The sequence below is a fragment of the Watersipora subatra genome, chromosome 9, assembly GCF_963576615.1.
Source record: "Watersipora subatra chromosome 9, tzWatSuba1.1, whole genome shotgun sequence".
In the NCBI taxonomy this organism is placed as follows: domain Eukaryota; kingdom Metazoa; phylum Bryozoa; class Gymnolaemata; order Cheilostomatida; family Watersiporidae; genus Watersipora; species Watersipora subatra.
Window position 1 is genome coordinate 45,378,090 of NC_088716.1, and position 21,362 is coordinate 45,399,451.

General features: G+C 35.6%; 1 protein-coding gene across 1 annotated transcript; it reads right to left on the reverse strand.

Annotated features, from left to right (window-relative positions):
- Positions 1-5,006: 5,006 nt before the first annotated feature.
- LOC137404061 (leucine-rich repeat-containing protein 23-like) lies at positions 5,007-17,432 on the reverse strand. Its single transcript, XM_068090218.1, has 9 exons — positions 17,297-17,432; positions 16,772-16,884; positions 15,721-15,826; positions 13,627-13,774; positions 10,664-10,794; positions 9,103-9,239; positions 8,479-8,555; positions 8,221-8,375; positions 5,007-5,701 (listed from the first exon to the last, which is right to left on the reverse strand). The coding sequence occupies exons 1-9, from the start codon at positions 17,390-17,392 to the stop codon at positions 5,666-5,668; spliced, it is 999 nt and encodes a 332-aa protein (XP_067946319.1). The 5' UTR covers positions 17,393-17,432; the 3' UTR covers positions 5,007-5,665.
- Between the last annotated feature and the right edge of the window lie 3,930 nt (positions 17,433-21,362).

The window sequence follows — 21,362 nt, forward strand, 5'->3', positions numbered from 1 at the left end:
TAAAATGGTTAAATATAGTGCGATTTGAAATTTTGTAATTTACTTTATTATAAAATTTCATCACGCATTAATATTAAAAAACAGTATAGAGCCTATTTGATGTACAGCCCAAACCCTAACTTGTAATATACAACCTACAATATACATGTACAGTCGACAAAATATGTATATTGGTCCAGCAGATCAATCCGCATTAGATCCCATCTTATAAGCCATACCTAAGGTTCTACATCGCTATTAGCCGGCTCACTTTATCTGTGTGTGCACACGATGGGCGTACTTATGTTGCAGAGTCAACACAGTCAAAAGAAAAGGCAAAACACTCCGCTAAAGCAAAAGGAAACAAAATGAATGGATCCCATGGCAAGTCCAACCAACCAGCAAGTTTCCCTCATCCAACTAATAAAATCTCTTCAAGTAGGTTTTACATACATATATTGAGAAGGCAACTTCTTATTTCCTTTCATACAAAATTCTGATAACCATAGAGTAAATTTATCAAGTTTTTGAGCTGTACTCTACCGTTAATAGCTATTTAGCCTGACTGCACATATACGCTACTTTATCCTTAATAGACATTGTTTGAAGTTTCATTGAATTACAACCTTCTTTCAGCCAACTCCGATGAGGGATGTGTACTATGATATACATTGGAAATAGAAAAATTACTAAAGTTTCTTCACCTCAGTTTACCAAAGCAGGTGATAATGTCTACTCAAGCTCAGGTCTCATACCGGTGACCGGTAGTTTGTGTGCTCGCCTCAATATCTTAGCAATTCCCAATTGGGCGCCTTTTTGCAACCGACTTGTCTTGACTGTTGCCGGTATTTGATAAGCCACATTAGATGTGCAGGTGTTATTGCACCCAATGCTTCAATGACTACCGGATATACAGTTGTTCTTACATGCCAGCACTTTTGTATTTTCTCTACAAAGGGAGATGTCTCTACACTTTTACTTTACTTCTCTGGCTATGTTATAGTCGTTGGGTACTGCTATATCTATTATAGCAGACATCATGCTCTCCTTGTCTATTACAATATCTGGCTGGCTGGTATGCCAAAACATGCTTGTCAGTCCAAACGTAGAAGTCCCTGAGGAGCTTAGCAAGGTGTTCTCATTGATTTATCAAGAGCTTCCCGAGCAGTGTTGTGGTTTATTGAGGTCATATTCATCACGTAGACTTCTGTATACTACGCCTACGACGTGATCATGCCATGTGGTGTGTGCATTACCTGCTAGCTGCTGGCATCCACTGATGATGTGATGGATGGTCTCTAGTAAATCCTGGCACAGTTCACATCTAGGATCATCTTTAGTTTGATCGATCTGGATTTAGAGTTCCTTAGTTGGGAGTACTCACTCGTGTGCTGCCATGATTACTGGCTCTGTATTAGCCAATAGGTCATCATTTTTCAGCAACATTTATGTCTGGTAGAGGTCACTAGCCTCAGATATTTTTCGGTGGTAGGCACCATGGAGTGGTTTGGTATGCCAGTAAGATTTCTCATTGCCATTGTGCAGTTTTTTTGTTATAGCAATCCAGTGAAATTCATTAGTAACATGTGTGTGGTGTCTCTGGAGGCCGCAAAAACTTTCATAGTCTGTTCGTCCTCTTTCACTGTCTGCTAGAGACTTTTGAGTCTCCTGCTTCCATTTTTTCTACTGAAGTATAACCTAGCATAGCAATATCGAACTTCAGATTGCCACATTGTCACACCAACTGAATGTAATTCAGCTAGCAATATCTATGGTGGCCAATGAAGCTGCATAGGCTTTTATACTCTGTTCTTCTTTTCTTGTCAACTATAGACTTTTGAGCCCCTGCCTCCATCTTTTCTATTAAGGTATAACCTAGCAGTATCAAACTTTGAGTGAAGTTCACCATATATGGTCAGCCGCTTGCAAACCACTCTAGTTGCATCCTTGATAGATTCCCCAGTCTACCTTCTGATGCCTGCTGAGTATCTTATTATAGTTTGAAAAATATGTCGCAATTACAGATCAAAAGTGGTGTAAGTATAGATGGCTCTTGACGGACTTATTGATGGTGAACTAAAATAATGAGAAGCTTACTTTTGTAGTTGTAAAATATGAAGCATTTGCATTAAAACATTGACGAGAATTTTTTTAACGTGGCAATAGAACTAATCAACAGGCTCAAGACCCAATCATAAAACTAATAATAATATTTATTCGATGCCTCCAAGAGATATAATACGTTTTCAGTTTGAGAACTTCCAAGTCATAGGTTAACTTAGCATACACATTTTTATTTGCAAGAACTCTGCAATTTCAACTCATCCCAACCTGAATTCATCACTCACAGTAGCGTGACATTATGGTTCCTTTAGCAAGTTCCTTGAATAGTTGCTTAGTTGTTTAAAGCTGGAAACTAGCACATCTTGTATATTTTATTTTGGTTGTTTTTTCACTATTACAGTACCAACAAGAATGATAGCGACTCCCTACAGCTGGTAATATGATAAAACCATCCATCTTCTATTCTGTTGCTGTTCTCTCTAACTATAATCTTTTGGCAATCTATCTAGCACAATTAATTTCATACTGCCAGAGTACTTCTAGTCTAGACTGAATCTAATCATTTAAAATTTCAAAATGCTTGTTTCAGACCAATGTAACTAATTTTCAGTCTCTTTCTGTTCAAAATTAGTTAAATTTGATAATAGAATTGCTTTAAGGAGGTCGGGCTCACATGAGATCTTTTACGTCAACTCAACACAGCTTGATGTTGAATTTTCAAGTTTTTATAAACTGAAACAAAAAGTACACTATTTAATTATAAACAGACATGGTACATACCTTCACCCTAATCTTTGAAGTTACTCAAATTTTTATAAATTAGCATTCCAAGGTAGTAGGAATGATCAAGACATTGACAAGACATGCAGCACAGCTTTTATGCTGACATTACAATATTTCTACCGAAGAAGAATATATTTCCATGAAATGTTTCAACTTCATTATAGGTTTTATAAAAGAGGTAATAATTTTAGGTCAGTGTCGAGATTGCGCAACATACAAGACGCTGCCGATTGAAAGGTTTGAGATACGACATAACCTACACCTACCAAGAACGCCGCCTGTAGCATCAGACACTGTGTTGGTAGCTGTGAAACAATTGGCAAGTGTTTTTTGTTCTATAAACCTTTACCTGATTACCTCTTGAGCATTCAGAAAACGTTTCAGCAGCAGCTTCTGTGATTATCTCTGCTACTCTTGGTGCATCTTTTGTAGTTCCATTATTGTCCAATCACTAAAAAAACGTCCTTCTAAACAATATCTTTATCCCAAAACAAATATTGCACATGTTTGTTCGTATGATATTTTACCAAAATTTTATTGATATATTTTTTATCTTCTTTGTTTGTTTCAAGAATAGCATGGTTAAGGTATAAATAGTATTGCTAGGTTCCTTCTACGAAATTTTGTTGCATATAAACAATGCGTCGAGCTTCGCTCAAAAAATTGATTCTCAAAATTTTACAATTGTGACCATTTGTACATTCAAATAATAAACGTAAAAATACTAAAATACTTGGTGGTATTCTTTTTAGCAGATGATACAAAACATTTTCATGTCAAAATAAGAAAGCAATTGCTAATCAACAATTTGAAAATGGGTGAATATCTAATGCATAACCTTATGGATTGTACTATTACCCGGGCGGTCTAGCGTGCCGTGAGAGATCATCAGGTGTGTGAATAAATCACAGAAAATAAGTATGTCTACTATTATTTTAAAATACTGGAAGATTATTGCAGTTATTAAACTAAGGCGCTGTAAAGCCAAATGCAACAAGTTGAAAACCTATACGAATCAATATTTTATTCCAATCAGGCTAATTATAGTAAATATTGATCTTATAGATCCTCTTTACTAAGGCTAGTACTCTTGTAGTGCTACCTATGTGACGGCCCTGGCCGCTGTGAGAGATCGTCACTAGTGATGAGTATGATTATACCGTAAAATGGAATGGTGACCGAGTGGTGTATGTATGTATGTATTTATTTTCATTATTTTAATATACAACATATAAAAGATAAGAAATCTGTAGAAAATGAGGGTCCATATGAGCAATAGCAGAGCTAATCATGGCGCCGAACCCAAGTCAGCAGACAAAGCAGCTAAGAGTCAATAGACCTAAGTTATCCCAGTAATCCAAGCAGATGTTGTTTCAAAGCCACTTTAAATTTGTGAGCATTGGCAATCCAGCGTAGACTGCCGGGCAATAGGTTCCAAACTCGTGCCATCTAATAGGAGACCTGTCTATGTTCACACGTAGTAAAAGACGATGGGAGCGGAAGAGATAGTAATGAATGTCTAGTAGGGTAAGCAGGATGTGATGAAGGAGGGTTGTAGAATTTATTATATGCTAGAATACAGTGTAGTGGCAACATGCTTGCCTCTACCTGATGTCCTTAGTTAGATTACCGTGTTAAGCAATCTTTTTTCCTATTGCTCTTAGCATGGTATCGGACTAATGGCCGAACAGCCATGGCTGTTATTATAGTAGACTAGATGAATGCCCGGCATTACACAGGTAATAAAGACAACTTATAAACATTACATTATCTTACCTACCACAGTACCTTTACACTACTTTGCCTGCTACTGCTTATAAGCTATTTTTATCACCATGGTTACGGTTGGAATTCAGCAAGTCTTCACTATAATTGTTACGTTCGATGCAATGTCGTTATGCTTATTTTAACCGATGTAATGACTATGGGTATAATTAATCCATTGTATCGCAAGAAGCAATGTGGCTTAGGGGATAGAACATCTGCCTGCAGATTGCAATGTCAATCAATTCCAGTGTGGTGTGAATATTGTGTTCCTAATACATTATCGCTATAGTTTGACATACGAACGGTAGATGACAGACAGACAAGCACTGAGATTTAATGCATAAATATAGATTGGTAACAAAAATAGCCTGTGTGACAAGCGGGTTGACTGCTACTAGCGGAGGGCATTTTATTTTAGACAAATTAATTGAAGGAATGTATATGTAAAATAACTCACTATAATAAAAACAGCTTTCAACAAACTAGGTTATATATCACGAGTCTTGAAATGTTATAAAATCAAGCTGCGCCACTTGTGCGACTTTGACAAGAGCATATTCACATATTCATAGGTAGTGTGTACAACTTGGCATTTAGATATGAATAGATATTAACAACTGGAAGATGAAAGTTCAACAGTAGCGAACCTAATATATATATTGATGGTTCTTTTCTGATATCAATGAGAAATTTTTTAGACAACACAGCAAAACAAGACTTTGCCAGTTTTAGATTTATACCCTCAACATGATGCAAGACGCTAGATTTCAGCATGGCATACTATGTTATCTCATGAAATGTTAAAGAACAGAAAGGCAAGTCCTTTACTTTCCAAAATGTATTCTCACCACGACATATTTGGCCCGACAAGCCTAGCCTTCTGTTTGGTACATTTTCAAAGCAATCCTGTGACGAAGAACGTCTAGTTGATGCTCTGATATTAAGTGTAAAAATTAAATAAATAAATACATAATGTCAGGGGTATATGTACACCAAAATCAATTTTAGTCCAGATTGTTTGACAAGCTCTACTCCATTTTCAGAATATAAACCAATAAACCCATTGAATTGTTCAAGCCTCTTCTTCTACTTCTTCAGCAGGTTCACCCTAAACAAAGAAAATGACACAAAATTATACCAAAATAATATACAGATAATAAATAAATATACAGATGTTCAAATAAGACACATAGTTTGTGCTGCAAACGATCTTTTTCTAGTGAATTTTATTTCAGTTTTTTATATAGAATTTAGTATTTTACAGTTTTACATAATATTTTGGTTAAATACTGCAACAGATTATTGTAAGTTATAGCAAAGTTTGGTGTGTGAAAAAGATGAAATGTCACTGAGTATTTCTTACGAGAATATTTATTCTAATATACGTTGATGTGGTTTTGATATACGGAGCAGATCTCAGAAAAGATGAAATTTATGTATGTATAAATGAGAAAAGAGGCTTTAGCAAAACATAATGCATCAAGCTCATGTTATGAATGAAAATAATAAAAACTTGATATTGCTCTTAAAAATTCAACTACAATAATACAAAACAAACTGGCAGCGCTTGCAATTCTCGAGAGCCCCACCTATCAGCTCCACACATTTGGGCAGCATGTATGAATTTGGAGTCATAACCATGGCAGTAAAAGCAAAATTGATATTCATTTGAATGCTGCCCCAGTCCTGGTAGTAGCACCAATCTGAAAGTTAAGTCCCTGGATCAATGGTGACCAAACTATACTTAAATAAATCTGAAACCTCGGAAACTTGCTACCAATCCGTTTTCTATCTTACCAGTATAAATATAAACATAAGTCAACTAAACTGCGATTTTTCAGGACTCGTTATATACATGTAATTATATATTAGTGACTAAGTTCTTCTGAGGTCAAAAGGTTAATCTGTCACCAGTTTTACCGCATGACAAGCTTCCTCTTGACACCGTAAAATGTCTCAACCTCTATTACGATCTAGAATATATTCCAAAACATTAATTGTTAGCCTCACCAACCATATTTGCTCGTACTATCAAACAGTGATACATTTCACCTAATATAGAAAAGATTTAAAATTATATCTGAGTGCATTTGCATAAAATGAAACACACAATAGATGTGCAAACAAAAATAGGTCGATAAAACTGAGAGAAGTGATGTTTCAATAAAATCGTCTCATGAGTGCATCAGCCGCAATGGAAGAGGAAGTGTAAGGGAGACGGCAAGCAGTGGCAAGTTGGAGGAAAGCAGAAATAATAGTGAGAGATAGAGTAATCATGGTAGTCAGAGATGAGTACCTGCTCACTAAGCTTTTCCTCCCTTATAGATGCTGGTGGTTGGACCTAATAGCATTTCATATATAAACACAAAATACCTCAAAAAATGATTTACAATTACTATATGAAACATTTTTTAATTACACTTAAATCGTTACAAACTCGGCTACTGAAAAAAATCTGTCAGCAAAAAGCAGAAGACGCATTCCATAGCCAATGACGTAACAACCGGGAAGTAGACATGACCAATGAAAATGCTTAACCAAAGCGTCCAAAGCTTCCAATTCTTATTTAACGTTTAATGATTTGCCCTATACTTAATGTTCGGTCCACTGAACAAACCTTTTAGTATGTTACGAATACTGCAAAACAGTAACGCATTTTTAAATACATAAAAAGACACAGTTGAAACACGAATTTTGACAGAATTTCTAAAATGGAACAACATAGCCGATCATGTAAATTGCAACAGCACAATTCATTAGCATTTGTAGCGTTCCACAAATCTTGTGGAATGATGAAATCCTGATGTAATTAAATGTACCTTTTAGTGAGCTTTACATGTGTCGCATCTTACAGCAGCCCATTGAATAAATTTCGATAAAGCATCAATAAAATCAGGGAGATCATGGTTGCAGACATGACTTGAGACTGACTTGAAAGTTTAGAGCAACTTCATTTCAGGCCTAAACTGAAGGGATATGTGATACAGAAGCAACTATCTATGAAATGAGCTTCCGACTTATTTCAAATCAAAATTGGCATGATGGACCTATTTTAAATAATGCTTATAGACTAATACTGCCATTTTTTAAAAATAATGTGATAAATAGAAATCTGCAAGTTATAGACTACCTCAATATTATGTAAAATAATTTGAGCTTTTCCAAAATAGAGAAAGCACGTAGAACATATAAATTAAATTGTAAACTAATTATTAAAAACTAAAATTAAATTGTAATGTCAATATATCCATCATATTAGAGCAATTTAGAGTTTTCTTCCGTGTTGTAAATGCATATTTTTTCACTAATTTTCCTTCATATAAATATGTACAACTTTCCAGTAATACCTAACTGTTTACACATATATATTCTAGCCAATAAACAACTTAAAATATCCGCTCAGCTTATCAGTCGAATCCCTCCTTGACGTGTCATAAAAAACTTCTGTTGAGCGCAAGTCGAACTTGAATGTAAATTTAGCTCTATGGAAAACTCAAGTTATAATCTTGCATTTGCTATACTAACTGTGCCAAAAGATATAGTCTTGCACTTGCTACACCAACTGTGCCAAATGATATAGTCTTGCATTTGCTATACCAACTGTGCCAAAGTAAACCAACTCTTTACCTGTGCTTTAGCCTCTTCCTCCTTTCTTTGCTCAGCTATCTCCTCTGCCTCATGCTTTTCCTCTTCCGAGAACTCATCTTTATCTAGACGCTCGAGAGTTCGAAGAGCGATGAGCGCTTCCTGTCGGTAGTCGTCTTCCTCCGTGCAAGGATTTTCTGTAACACAAAAAGCAAACTTGAAATACAGCCGTACTTTAGAACTTTCAGGTTTAACTTGAAGATCATTTCTCCCCATTATTAATTTCAAAATCAAACTTACCAAATAGTGAGATGGCTCTTAAAAGTGGGAGACATTTGAGTTTGTTCAGTTCCTTAACATCACTGATACTGTTACCCCTGAAAGCGTACTCACCAAGTGACACGACGCTCAAACAGATTTGACCATAAATGGGATAATTGATAAAATAGATAAAAGGCAGCAAACGAAAGCTAAATAATATAGAAAAACCAAAGTAAGATGGTATGTTTGACCTTCTAATAAGACCTAGAGATAGTTATTATAGAACACAGTCTAATGAATCAGGTAATAGAAATTTAAAAATGTATGCCTAGTTATTATGGAGCACAGTCTAGTGAGCCAGATAATAGAGATTTAGGAATGTTTGCTTAGTTATTATGGAGCACAGTCTAGTGAACCAGGTAGTAAAGATTTAGCAATGTTTGCCTAGTTATTATGGAGCACAGTCTAGTGAGCCAGATAATAAAGATTTAGGAATGTTTGCCTAGTTATTATGGAGCACAGTCTAGTGAACCAGGTAGTAGAAAATTAGGAATGTGTGCCTTGATAAAAGCCCTATAAAATAATGACTAGCTCTTTTGAAAACCAGTACAGGTTTCCTTTAAAGGCACAGCTTTTCTACTCAGAAAATTTCCCCAGCCTTGCCTGAGATTGATATACTGGAGCTTGGCATTGAGCTCGGAGAAGCCATCCAGAGTCTCAAGCTGGTTCTCTCGGAGGTGTAGAGTGGTCAGTTGAACCATCCTGTCGAGATCTTCTAATTTCTTTATTAGATTCTCTGCCTGAAAAAAAACATACTACAAGCTTACTTTTCAACCCCGGATAAACTTAGCTGAAGGAAATACAGTAGATGTTGTAGTTTGTTACAAATATTACCCGTGGCAACGATAGCCACAAAATTACATGAAGTTGCTAGCATAATAGTGAGATACTAAATACATGTACAGTCAAACATCGACTTACAATTCTCTTTGCATACAAATGTTTCAGTACACAAAAAATTTTTTTAGCAAACATTTGCTTTGACATACAAAGTAATTTGCAGCATTCAGAACTTCTCGAGACGTAACAATTTTGTAAGTGAAAGGAAAAAAAAAGAAAGTTATTTTAAAGATTATCTACTGCATGTTACAGTAATTTATGCTGCATATTTCGCTCAGTTACTCTATAACTTAACCTACTCATTGTTGAACCTACACTTCCATTGGCGTGTTAGTCACTTATTGACGTGTTAGTCACTCACATAGAAACTGAATTAGACTGAAAGGTGCACATTGCTGCGGAATCACAACTTGTATGTAAACAAAGTAATAACAAATATTCCCAACAGATCAAGAATATATATTAAAATTCCCGAAATGGCGATTGCGTGTCTGTTAGTCCACATAAAATCTATGCGTTTCCACATTTTTTTATCGGTTTTATTGAAACTTCACACACAAGTTCTATGCCTTCCATTAGGTCGCTAAATATTTGGTTTCGAAACTCCATCTGGAACCAGCCCCTTTAACACTCAGCGGTGGGCTCTCCGATTAAAGAGGAAAGAACTGTCTTGCATCGCTGGGCTCACTGCTATTAAACACAAAAATGCATGTAATCATGCTTGTGCAATAGAAACTATGCAAATGTTGAGTTATTAAAATGCCCAACAAGACCAACATTATTGAGGCTTTATCATTGAGGCAGCAAAAATACAGAAAAGGCTCAGAGGAAAGCCGGAAGTGTGCAAAGCAATAGTAAAAAATTGAATAGTAAATCTAATTTAAAACAACAAATGCAACTGAAAATTTTTTGAAACAAAAATAATATAAAATACTATAACATAGAGACATGTTTTTTACAACTTCAGAGTATGCCAACTATAAATATTACTTCCAACTGCATTGTAATGCCTATTAATTTAACTGAAGATCAAATAATCTTTCTTTTACTTTAATAAAACTTCAAAACTTAAAAACTTCAATTTTCATACATTACTGCCATTCATCATTTACACCTATGCCTGGGGCCAGCATCAAGTTACCATCAGTTTTAACTTTTACCACATGAAACAGTGACCCGACCTATGGCTGTCTATACCTACCTGCTTTTACCTACTGAAGTGTTTTCCTGTGCGCTCTCCACCTAATCCTTTTTTAATATACCACTCTGGTTAACTACTGCTGTGCTCTCCTGCAGCAGCTCATGTACAAAAAAGGAGACTCACCAAAAACAAATTCTTGAGATTAGGAAGGTTGAGACCGGCTGTGGTGGTCAGCTTGTTCCCTCTGAGTTCAAGTGTGTGCAGTCGCTGCAAGGCAGAGCAGTCTAAACCCATTACAGCTGGAATGTTATTGTCTATAAAATAAATATATAGACATGCTAGCTTACCACTTCAGTTTTGTTAAAAGCATAACAACTGGAAAGCATCATGAAAAAAGTACATCTTCCTACACTCTAATTAAGAAACAAATAAAAAAAAAACCATGGCGCACCAGTAGAAAAATGGGTAAGACGAATTTTAAAATTTAAATCCCAAAAGAGACTTATCAATTAAATTTTTACTCCTCAAATAAACTGATTATCATCAGAACACCGAGTAAAAAAATGTTTCAGTTTCGACAGACCAGAGGTTTTTGTTTGAACCACCTTTTTCTTATAGCCACATACTTCTGAAGTTCCAGAGAGAGAGAGGAGAGAGAGGAGAGAGAGAGGAGAGAGAAAGGAGAGAGAGAGGAGAGAGAGAGAGGAGAGAGAGAGGAGAGAGAGAGGAGAGAGAGGAGAGAGAGAGGAGAGAGAGAGAGGAGAGAGAGAGGAGAGAGAGAGGAGAGAGAGAGGAGAGAGAGGAGAGAGAGAGGAGAGAGAGAGAGGAGAGAGAGAGGAGAGAGAGAGGAGAGAGAGAGGAGAGAGAGAGGAGAGAGAGTAGTATTTACTGAACACATCTTGTAAGAAATAGACATCGCCTACAGCAATTTCACACCAGAGAACTTTTTTCCCATGCTGTCGCATGTCATACGATGACAATTATAGTTATTACATGAGACACTCCAGAGTTTACTAGCTGGGCATGAGCTGTCTGCGATAACTGCTCTTAGCACGCTACCATCTGCCTCGCACCATAATTCATAAACGACGAGGAACTTGCTGCTTGTAAAAAAAAGAGATTCTCATTGTGCTCTTTAGATTATAAGGCAGCTTTGTCAATGATTTGTGTTGAAGTGGAACAACAGAACGGAAATGAAGGCGATCGCTGTGGAGACCGTAGCAAGGAACACTCGACTAAATTATTCTTGCACGTACAGCACCAAAAGTTTACAAATTAACAAACCTTATTCACCACACACAATTTACCGATATTCATAGACATAAAACCAACATAAACATCATTTTTGATGTTTATGTTGGTTTTATTTAGATGAATATTCCAAGACTGACGCAGACGAGAGTTGCTGTAAAATGTTTTAATCATGATAGCGAATGATACTAATATTAAGATATTTTGTTGCTTTGTTGAGTTTATGACCTATTATCACGAATTACCTCCATTTTCTTTGCTATTTATGAGTGACGACTCATACTGCCAATGAAATAATAATATAATTCTCTCGTTAATCGGCCAATCACCGACTATGCTTGATCACTAATTCCGTGCCAAGTGCTATTAACGTCTGTGACATAACACATTCCTTTCAGTATATTATTATTGTTCTTTCATATTCATAATTATAAAAGAGGGTTTTTAGGTTCCAAGACAAACACTTAAAATTATGATGATATTTTACAGCAATAGAAATCAAGCTGAAGTATATAACGAGACACAAAGATCTGTGTTTATGTTAAGAATGAAATTCTGTCAATCATGACATTTTCTGGAAGTTTAAAAGTGGCTCCTGCCATGCAAGAGACTGTTAATTAGCAATTTAGGCATGTCCCAGAGTGTTTGATGTCATGGTGGTAAAGATAGCAAACTGTGAATCCCCAACCACATCTCAGAAAATGCATCACATTTTTTTGACGATTCTGTACAGAGAAGTTCCCATAACAAAAATTGATCATTAGGCTTGAACAGACCAGTTGTTCCTTACGAAGTGTCTCCCGTCTGTCAACGTGACATAATTGAGCCAGAACAAAAAAATGTGACTTTGGAGGTCAAACCTTACATGAAGATCACAATGCAGCTATTTGTAACAGCAATTTGCATAAAAAAATTTTTTAGACTCGTCCTCTACGCCATTTTGTTTACCTTCAGCATCGTTAAAAGGAATAGCCATGAGATAAGAATTTGCCCTTGAAATCTATAGTTAAAAACAAATTATCAACGAGCTGAAATAAGCTATAATCAGATTAATAAATCTATTAAAAATGTGATAAATGGAATCGTAGAAACACAGTCCTTATCAGTTATTGGTCAATTGTCTGTAACAGTTTGTTATATCCAGCACAGATGGCTTGTTGGTGATTATCACAAGAGCGGTTAAAGCGATTTGCAACTCATGGTTTGTAAATGAAGCCACAATTTCTAATTTGAAGCTGAAAGCTCTATATTAACAAAACCCGCTTAGTCATTGTGTCTTTCAGCCCGTATGAGTTTTCAGATTCTTTGCTGATTTCATCCAAACTTTGCTAGCGTATGTTCAGTACCCTCAGCCGGGTTGCTAGAATATTTGGTTTCAAAACTCCATCTGGTTCCTGGAAATCAGCTTTTTAAACATCAGCCTGTAGGCTATCAGATAAAAAGGAAAAAAATTCCAGGCAACACCGGGCTTACTCTGTGTGTCTGTGTAAAAGCTATGCATTTACACATTTTTAGATTGACTATATACAAACTTCAAACGCAAATACTTTATGCCTTCTGCAAGGTCACTAAAATATTTGGTTTCAAACATTCGTCTGGTTCCTGAAAACCAGCCTCCTCAACACTCATCTGCTGGCTATCTGATTGAGAAAAAATCCCAGGCTTACTGCTATTTGGTTATAAAACCTCCTAAACACACATAAAGCACCTATAGAGTGTTATCCCGAGTCATCAACCGCTGGAAACCTCTGGGCCCATATCGAGACTTGAGAGAAAACGCATTTCATCTGGATACAAAACAAAAAACAATAAATATGATCTAAACCAATTCAAATTTAGACTATCCCAAAGTTTAGTTATAGTTAAAGTTAGCGAATGACAAACAGGAAACTTACAGTTAAGAGAAAGCTGTTCCAGCAGAGGGTGATGAATACCTTCAGTGCTCGTGATCCTATTATTGGCAAAGCTCGCCACCTGAAGGTATGGCAGCGACTCCAGACTAGCAGACGTCAGCGAGTTATAGTCTGCTCGCAACAGTAAAAGCTGTAACAAGTAGTGTTTTTATTATTTGGTGTTCGCGATAACGCGTTTCAACAAGTCAAGAGCAATATATGAAAACAAATTGAACCTCACTTATATCTTGTACATTTACTGCTTTAAGCTAGTTTGTATAAACACACCGTTTTGGCAGAGTTACAAGGGCAGATAATACCAAGTATTGCCAAGATATAACTTATCATAAATTTAAACGCAAAAGACCAGGTTGGTTATACTAAAAAGAACTATTTTTTGCATTGCTGTTCCATCTAAACGTCATTTACATATTCAAGCATGGTAAACTTATCTGAATGCTAAGAAGTCTTTGAAACAAATCTTTAGTAAACTTTAGTTATTGAGGCAATATATTAAAAATTTTCGTTATGTGGAAGAGCTACATAACTGAAACTACATAGCGAAATAAACTGGACACTTTTCTTGGAAAACTAAATGTCTCATTCACAAATATGTTACTCATTGTGAATTCAGTCAATAGCCATAAATTATATAGTAAATTAATCATCATTCTGTTCTGATTTCACCACATGCTTTTATAGTTGCATGTTTCTAGTCAGAAAACATGTTTATGACTCGTAGTAAACAAATAAAAATGTATATAAATAATGTGATCATATCTGTACAAATTGTTATATTCAACCATTCAAAAATGAAATATTAGTAAAATGAAAGTATTTCGCCGACATAATCGATCAAAACCTAATTTCACAGCTGTTTGGTTTACATATTTGAAATCCGTACAAAGTGAGGATTAATTTAATATATAATTTATGGCTATTGACTAAATTCACAATGAGTAACAATGTTGTAAGTGAAAATTTTAGTTTTCTAACAAAGGAGTTCAGTTCATTTCACACACATCTGTATATGCAATGCATATATGCATCATATACAGATATGAAGCATATATCATATGCATCACATATGCATCACTGTACATGCAAGTTCACATATTGCTAACGTGGCACCTTTACACAAACCCATACTTGACTCAAAATACAATGTGAATGAGTGAGTCAGCTAATTTGAATGCAATTACAACTGAAGCCACAGGCATGCATAACAAGCTTCAGAACCTGCTGCCGATGTAATAATTACCAACTCCATTCTATTAGTAATGGCTCCAGCGTCAGGTTTAAAAATGACTTATATACGTTGGGAACTTTGCCTGTATTTCATCGACAAGTCTAAAAGTTTCACTCTAAATTTTCAGCTTAAAAACAAAGTTAAATCAACCAAAATCTAGATTCGGAGAATCTTTTAACAACACATAATTAATAAGCCTACAGTGACATATTTGTAGCATTAGATTGTAAGTATTTGGTGATGTTATGCCAATGTGATGTTATCTATGCGAGCCAACAAAGAACGAACAGAAAATATATCCGATTTCACCAAACTGAACAAGTCTTGGTAAGTATGCAGAATGTTGAGATAACCAAGTTATATACAATGAACTAGATTGGTTCGAAACCACAATGAGCTCTACAATAATCTACATGGTTTAATCTAATCTTTTTTGAGAAATTCTTAAAGATCAAAGCGTACAAACACTTAATGCTAAGCATTATTCTAAACTAACTTAGTAGGGTGAGTGAATGTGACAGATTGTCACATATTCTGCAAAGCATTGCTGTAAGTACAAACTTACACACATGGCAAACTTTATCTTCGGTGAAACAACAATACTCACTATACGCCTTATTAGAAAACTCTTTCAACAGCTACATAAGGTTACACCTACATGGGGTTACACCTACACGGGGTTACACCTACACAGGGTTACACAGCTTACATTTAAATACATTAAACACGATCACAGTAATAAATTGCAATATAAATCTGTTTTCTTTTCTAATGTTAAAGAAATATTAAAACAAATGAAGTTCTAATCCGGTTCAAGAACTTACCAGTGTAAAATACAAGTCACTGACCTGGGTAAGAGAGTTGAGAGGTGAAATATCTTTTATAGAATTCTTTGTAACGTCAACATACCGTAGATGAATAAACTGCTCTAGTAATGAGATATCTGTGATCTCTCTGCAATATAGATGAGTAATGACTAAAACAATATTACTCTCCAGTATTGATTGAATATTTCCACTGACAATTATTAATGTCATAGCTGAGAAATATTAAAAATATCGGTTTTAAAAGTTAACTCTAACAATCTAGTCTGAAATCCTCTGGGCTTCATCAACCTACCCAAAGTTGCTGATACAAAACCATGTGGTTCTTAGTCTGGAAACTAAACTGCAATTTCAAACAAACACTTAAAAGTAATAATTTCACATAGTGACATCAAGCTTGTCAAAAATCTTTTTAAAATGTATCATCTCATGACAAAGCAAAAGAGATGCATTCTTGGCAAGCCATTTTGGGGTCATTAAATATAAAGCTGCTGCTGCTGCCGCTGCACCACATACAAAGAACGAACACAACAAGACACTACTAAAAGGCCATATCTAAAGCTAGCTGAACCTATTTTAACACTAAATTATCCAGCTAAAGATAGAATAACCAAAACATGTTATGTGAATGAAAACTACTTTAAAGAATAGATGCTTTTAAAAAAGTGTCCTCTACTAATCTGGTGAAAACAAAGAGCTACAATTATGATATCAGCGCAACATTGCCTCAAAGGATATTTTATGATTTATCGCAATTGGAAATAGTTTTCCAAATTTAAACTAAGAAAAATCCTCATTAGAGCATCTTTACTAACAACTAGTCATTATTAGAGTATCTTTACTAGCAACTAGTCATTATTAGAGTATCTTTACTAACAACTAGTCATTATTAGAGTATCTTTACTAGCAACTAGTCATTATTAGAGTATTTCTACTAACAAATAGTCATTATTAAAGTATCTTTACCAACAACCAGTCATTATTAGAGTATCTTTACTAACAAATAGTCATCATTAGAGTATTTTTACTAATAACTAGTTTTCATTAGAATATTAGTAGCAATTAGTTCACCTACCTTTCATGAACATCTAGACGAACATAGGCATGTGAAAGCCCATCACCAGTTTTACACAACAGCGATAGGCATTCAGCAATTACTTCTTCTGTTAGGGGTTTGTCTGCTACAGCCTAACAAGAGAAAAATAATTATACTTTTTAAATGCCGCTTAAAAGTACTTGTAGAGCGAATCACTTTATTATAGGAACAAGACACTTACATTCTTCCATCTAGCAGCCTTAATCAATCATCTCCGCTAAACTACTATTGCATATAAAATGACCCTGTACAAGTACTTTTTCAATAAAGCGTGACGGCAGCTAAGGCTCTTGCACGGTCATTACGTATTTGAACTTGCATTACACACTTTTTCGAAGAAGTTCAAACTAAAAACCCGTGAAAAAATTGACTAACCACATAATTTGACGTAATGCTAATATTTAAAACAGACAACCGTTGATTAACTTCAAGTAATAAGAAACATAAACGTGCACACGAAACTAGTAAAAGGAGATACTAAATTGTAAAGCGATATCAACAGACCTCCTCTTCTCCTAATTCTTCTTCTTCACCTTCTTCTCTACCTGCCTCTTCTTCACCGCCCTCTTCAATTTCACTAGTATGTTCTTCTTCTGACATGATTGAGTAATCTAATAAAAGGGATTCAACAAAGCGAGCAGCGCGGTTATCTAGGGTGAATGTAAGGTTAGGAAGGTTCGCTCAAGCACATCGAAGTGCGCATGCTTTTATTAGTGTATAAATATGGCGCGTTTCCTAGCTACGATTCCTAACCGAGGCTGAAAGGTTAAACGGCATCTGGCGGTATCAATTTCTTCAGTTTCTCTTCAGCCGTTGCCAAGGTGAGTATGGTCGCTGGTTAGTCGTTCGTTCTAGATCACCGAACACAGTTCATTTTTGCTTATATAGCATTCTTATGGCACATAAAATACTTTAACACCAAAAATAAGTGCCGATGTTATATTATTAAAAGCTGTTGTGAACTAGTCTAGGAAAGACAACTCTCACGCAGACTGCGTAGCGTTGAAGATCGATGAACAGTTGTAGTGTACTTTAAGCCGGTCAGGACTTTACAAACGTTGTGGTTTCATTAGTTGGTGATGGATTTAACAGTATTTGCACCTTTCTGCTTGCAGATTTTTACTGCTGTTCATTATGCTTTAATAGAGTTGTTCTTCAGTGGTATTAAAAATAACTTTTTGTACGTGCTGCAGATCTATAAAAGCAAAAGTATAGGCTACACGTTGCAACATTAGACAGTATTTTTTGACAATTTTTAAGATGATACACAAACACCCTAATACAACTATATGAAAGAGACGTTTAAATTGTCACATGTATTAGGCATGTCATAACACAATTTTGAACATCACAGCTGATTGCTTATGTCAGCTTGAAAGAATAGCAGAGTCATTCGCAATGTTTTGGTACAAGCAACAACGTATTTTAAGGCAGACAGTGTTCAGACTGTTACCTTTTATCTCGCTATGACATGTTTTCTATTACATCAGGAAAATGCCACTATCACTTAACGAGGAACTTATTAGTGGGCTTAAAAAGACAGCTTGCTTAACAAGATATCATGTAACTTATCAATAAATGAGGTCTAAACTTCCAAGGATTTGACTGCAGTTTGTTATCATTCATTTCGGTTGTCAAAAGTTGAAATTCTAAATACTGGCTAAGTTTTTTAGTCGAACTAAGAATCAACCAGAATTCTCTAATCAGACATGGTTTTATCTATAATAATAGAGTAGGCTTTGTAGCACATACCTGCAAAACTAGATAAAAATTGGAAATATCTCTTGGATTTCTCATCAATCATGCCACAACATTTTAGAACTCTTCATTTTTGAAATCAGTGGGCTTATTTGGAGAACAGCATGGAAATACCAAAGTAGACTTCATTGACTCCACACTGTATTATAGGTAAGCCATACCCACCATTGTGAGGTTTTTTTCTTGTTTTGTCTCTATTTAGTTTTTAATGATTGAGTGATCTAAGACGTCCTTAGCATAATCTTTATAAAGTCCTACAACAGATAGGCTGTAATGGTTTGTCATCAAAGGTAACATTTTGGATAGCTGGTTTTGATATCGTCCAAAGCCATAAATTTATGAGGTAATAAAGGCTAAAATGTCATGTCGCGGATAAACTTTCAAGCTAATCAGTCTTACAGTTAACAAGCGACTCATTACTCATTGAGGTCTCATATGGTTCTAGCAGTTGCGCTGTTTCTTTTAGTCAATACTGATGAAAATGGACAGCGCACGTCTTTCGATATAGATTTTGGGATAAAATCAGTCAAAGACAAAGACAATTTGTATGTGAATGCTCTCAGTGTTTGTTTGATCAATGAAAATTATTAGCAACTGCTGTATAAGCATGTCTGTCTGACTGAATGATCAAGCTTGAGAATGGTGCTTTGTTGTGATTATTTAGTAAACTGTATTGATTTATACATGCAATGCGTATAGGTATTTACGTTTCCATAGATACACCCAAGTGAGAAACAATAGAAATGGAACATTTCATCAACAAGCCTTTTAGTGTTAACCGAAGCTGAAGCCAGCTGCCCTCTGTAGGCGTCTAGTATCTATTGAAACTTTCTAATGAATTGTCCAATTCTCCAGCAGTATTAATTCAATTAGTTAACACCAAAGTGTCGCTAACATTGCTCCACTGCAAAACCAACATCGAAACCATCATCGTCTGGTGCTGAAGCCAAGAAATTCATGGCAATGAAGCATGAACTATGATTGCGCCTCTCGTGGTTAGACTAAAGCAAAGGGTATTCATTAGGATCTTACAACATTTGCTCGAATAATGAAGGCCATCTTTCAATCGGCGTAATTGGAGCAATTTATGAGGCTCACATTTGCCAATATTTATAGAAAAGCTGCTCTACCAATGATCGCTATTGCTGTTAGAAGGTTAAAAGAATAGGCGTTCACATGCTCTGCATGATTTCACCGAAAAGACTAATTGAACAGCCTAATAATAGGGATAAGGGATTGCTTGGCTGACATTTTTGAGGTAAATATGTACTTTCAGTGCATTCATTGATTTACAGCGGAAGAGCTGCTTAGATAGTCCTCATTGATTGTAGTTGCAGAATGTTTATTTAGTTACAGACAGACAAGTGCTTCAGCAATTCATAGTGACAACTATTGGAAATATAAATACAACATTAGGCTACGTTTGGAAATTTTAATTTTGGTTTGTGTTGGAAACTAGATGTGACGATTGGTTGGCAGAGAGTACATGTCAGTTCTAGATTGCTCTTTCATCTATGACCATCTGCTGTTGTTTTTTTTATCTCTGGGTTCATCAGACTATGTTCTGTTTTGTTTGTCTATGTTAACATTGGCTACAGAGTACAGTCAAGTTTTTGAGGATTATGTGCAAATTGTCTTGTGAACTGCATGACTGCTTTTGCTTGACGTTGAAAAGATTGTGACGTGGTCAGGTCTTATCTTACAGTGCTAATGATTCCCAGAGAATATGAGTGCATTTTTGGTCGGTAAAAAGCCTTTTTGTTGCTTGAATTTAGGTCATTGTTATCCGACCTGAAAAATTGCTTTGATTTTACACCGTTTTATTATGGTTTTTCTGTATCTTGATGACAAGTTCATGTTTCAAGCTTCGCTAGCCATACAATCTCACAACAACAGTTGAAAAGATTTGAGTCTTTCCTAATCTTTTGAATAACTGATTAGGTGGAGGATCGCGTCATCTTTAATTGATTTACTCCGAACTGAACTTTTTCTGAAGAATGCCTAGTTGTGGAAATGACAGGCATCTGCTGCATTTGCTTGATCAGGCTAGATTTCATAATCAGCTCAACTGAATGCAATTCAAAGCAGGCCACTTCACATGAAATATCTGGCTGTAAGTTTACCTTTTGCCGAGGCCTTTGTTGGGTTAGTTTGTTAACAATTTTCATTGTTCACATATTTTTCTAACACTAGGCGTCAGTACAGTCAAAGCACACTCCAGCGATAACCTTTCCACATTAGGTTCCTTTGATTATTTGAAATTTAAGATTTGGCTAGGCAAAGTTTGACTGCAGCCATAGAAACCACTCAATAATATGTTTGCATAATACGTAGTTATGTAGCTGCGTACCGGGCGCTAACTGGGCTAATCTCTCTGGCACTTATGGTCTTTCAAATCAATTGAAAGTCAAAGCTTTCTGTTTCAAACTTGTCTCTGATATCCATTTTTTCTGATGAACAAATTTAAATGTCCTCAATTTATTAATTGTCAATAAATGTCTGCTTTTTAAGTTTTAAACCCAAAATTTGAGGAAAATTAGTATCGTCAAGCAGGTACTTGCCGACATGATATTTATTGACATATGTAAATGGCTCTGATGAATAAGACAACATTCCAATAATCAGATTCTCACTTTCAAAGTTCCAAATTTATCACCAATGTAATAGCTTCAGCTCATAGCTAGTAGAGTCTCACATTCACCAGACCCTTTTTCGCTTCAACCAATGTGACTACTTCCATTCCCACACTTGTGCGCAGTTGCTTTATTTGCGCATGAAAAGCTACACACCATTGTTAAAAGCTAACTCGACA

Bases quoted from the DNA above. Each gene is read 5' to 3' on its own strand.
- LOC137404061 (XM_068090218.1), bottom strand. From the start codon at position 17,392: ATGTCAGAAGAAGAACATACTAGTGAAATTGAAGAGGGCGGTGAAGAA. The intron at 10,795-13,626 runs GTAAGTTTCCTG...TTTATTTTATAG, and splicing joins GGAACAGCTTTCTCTTAACT to ACAATAACATTCCAGCTGTA. The intron at 9,240-10,663 runs GTGAGTCTCCTT...GTTTTTTTTCAG, and splicing joins ATCTCAAGAATTTGTTTTTG to GCAGAGAATCTAATAAAGAA.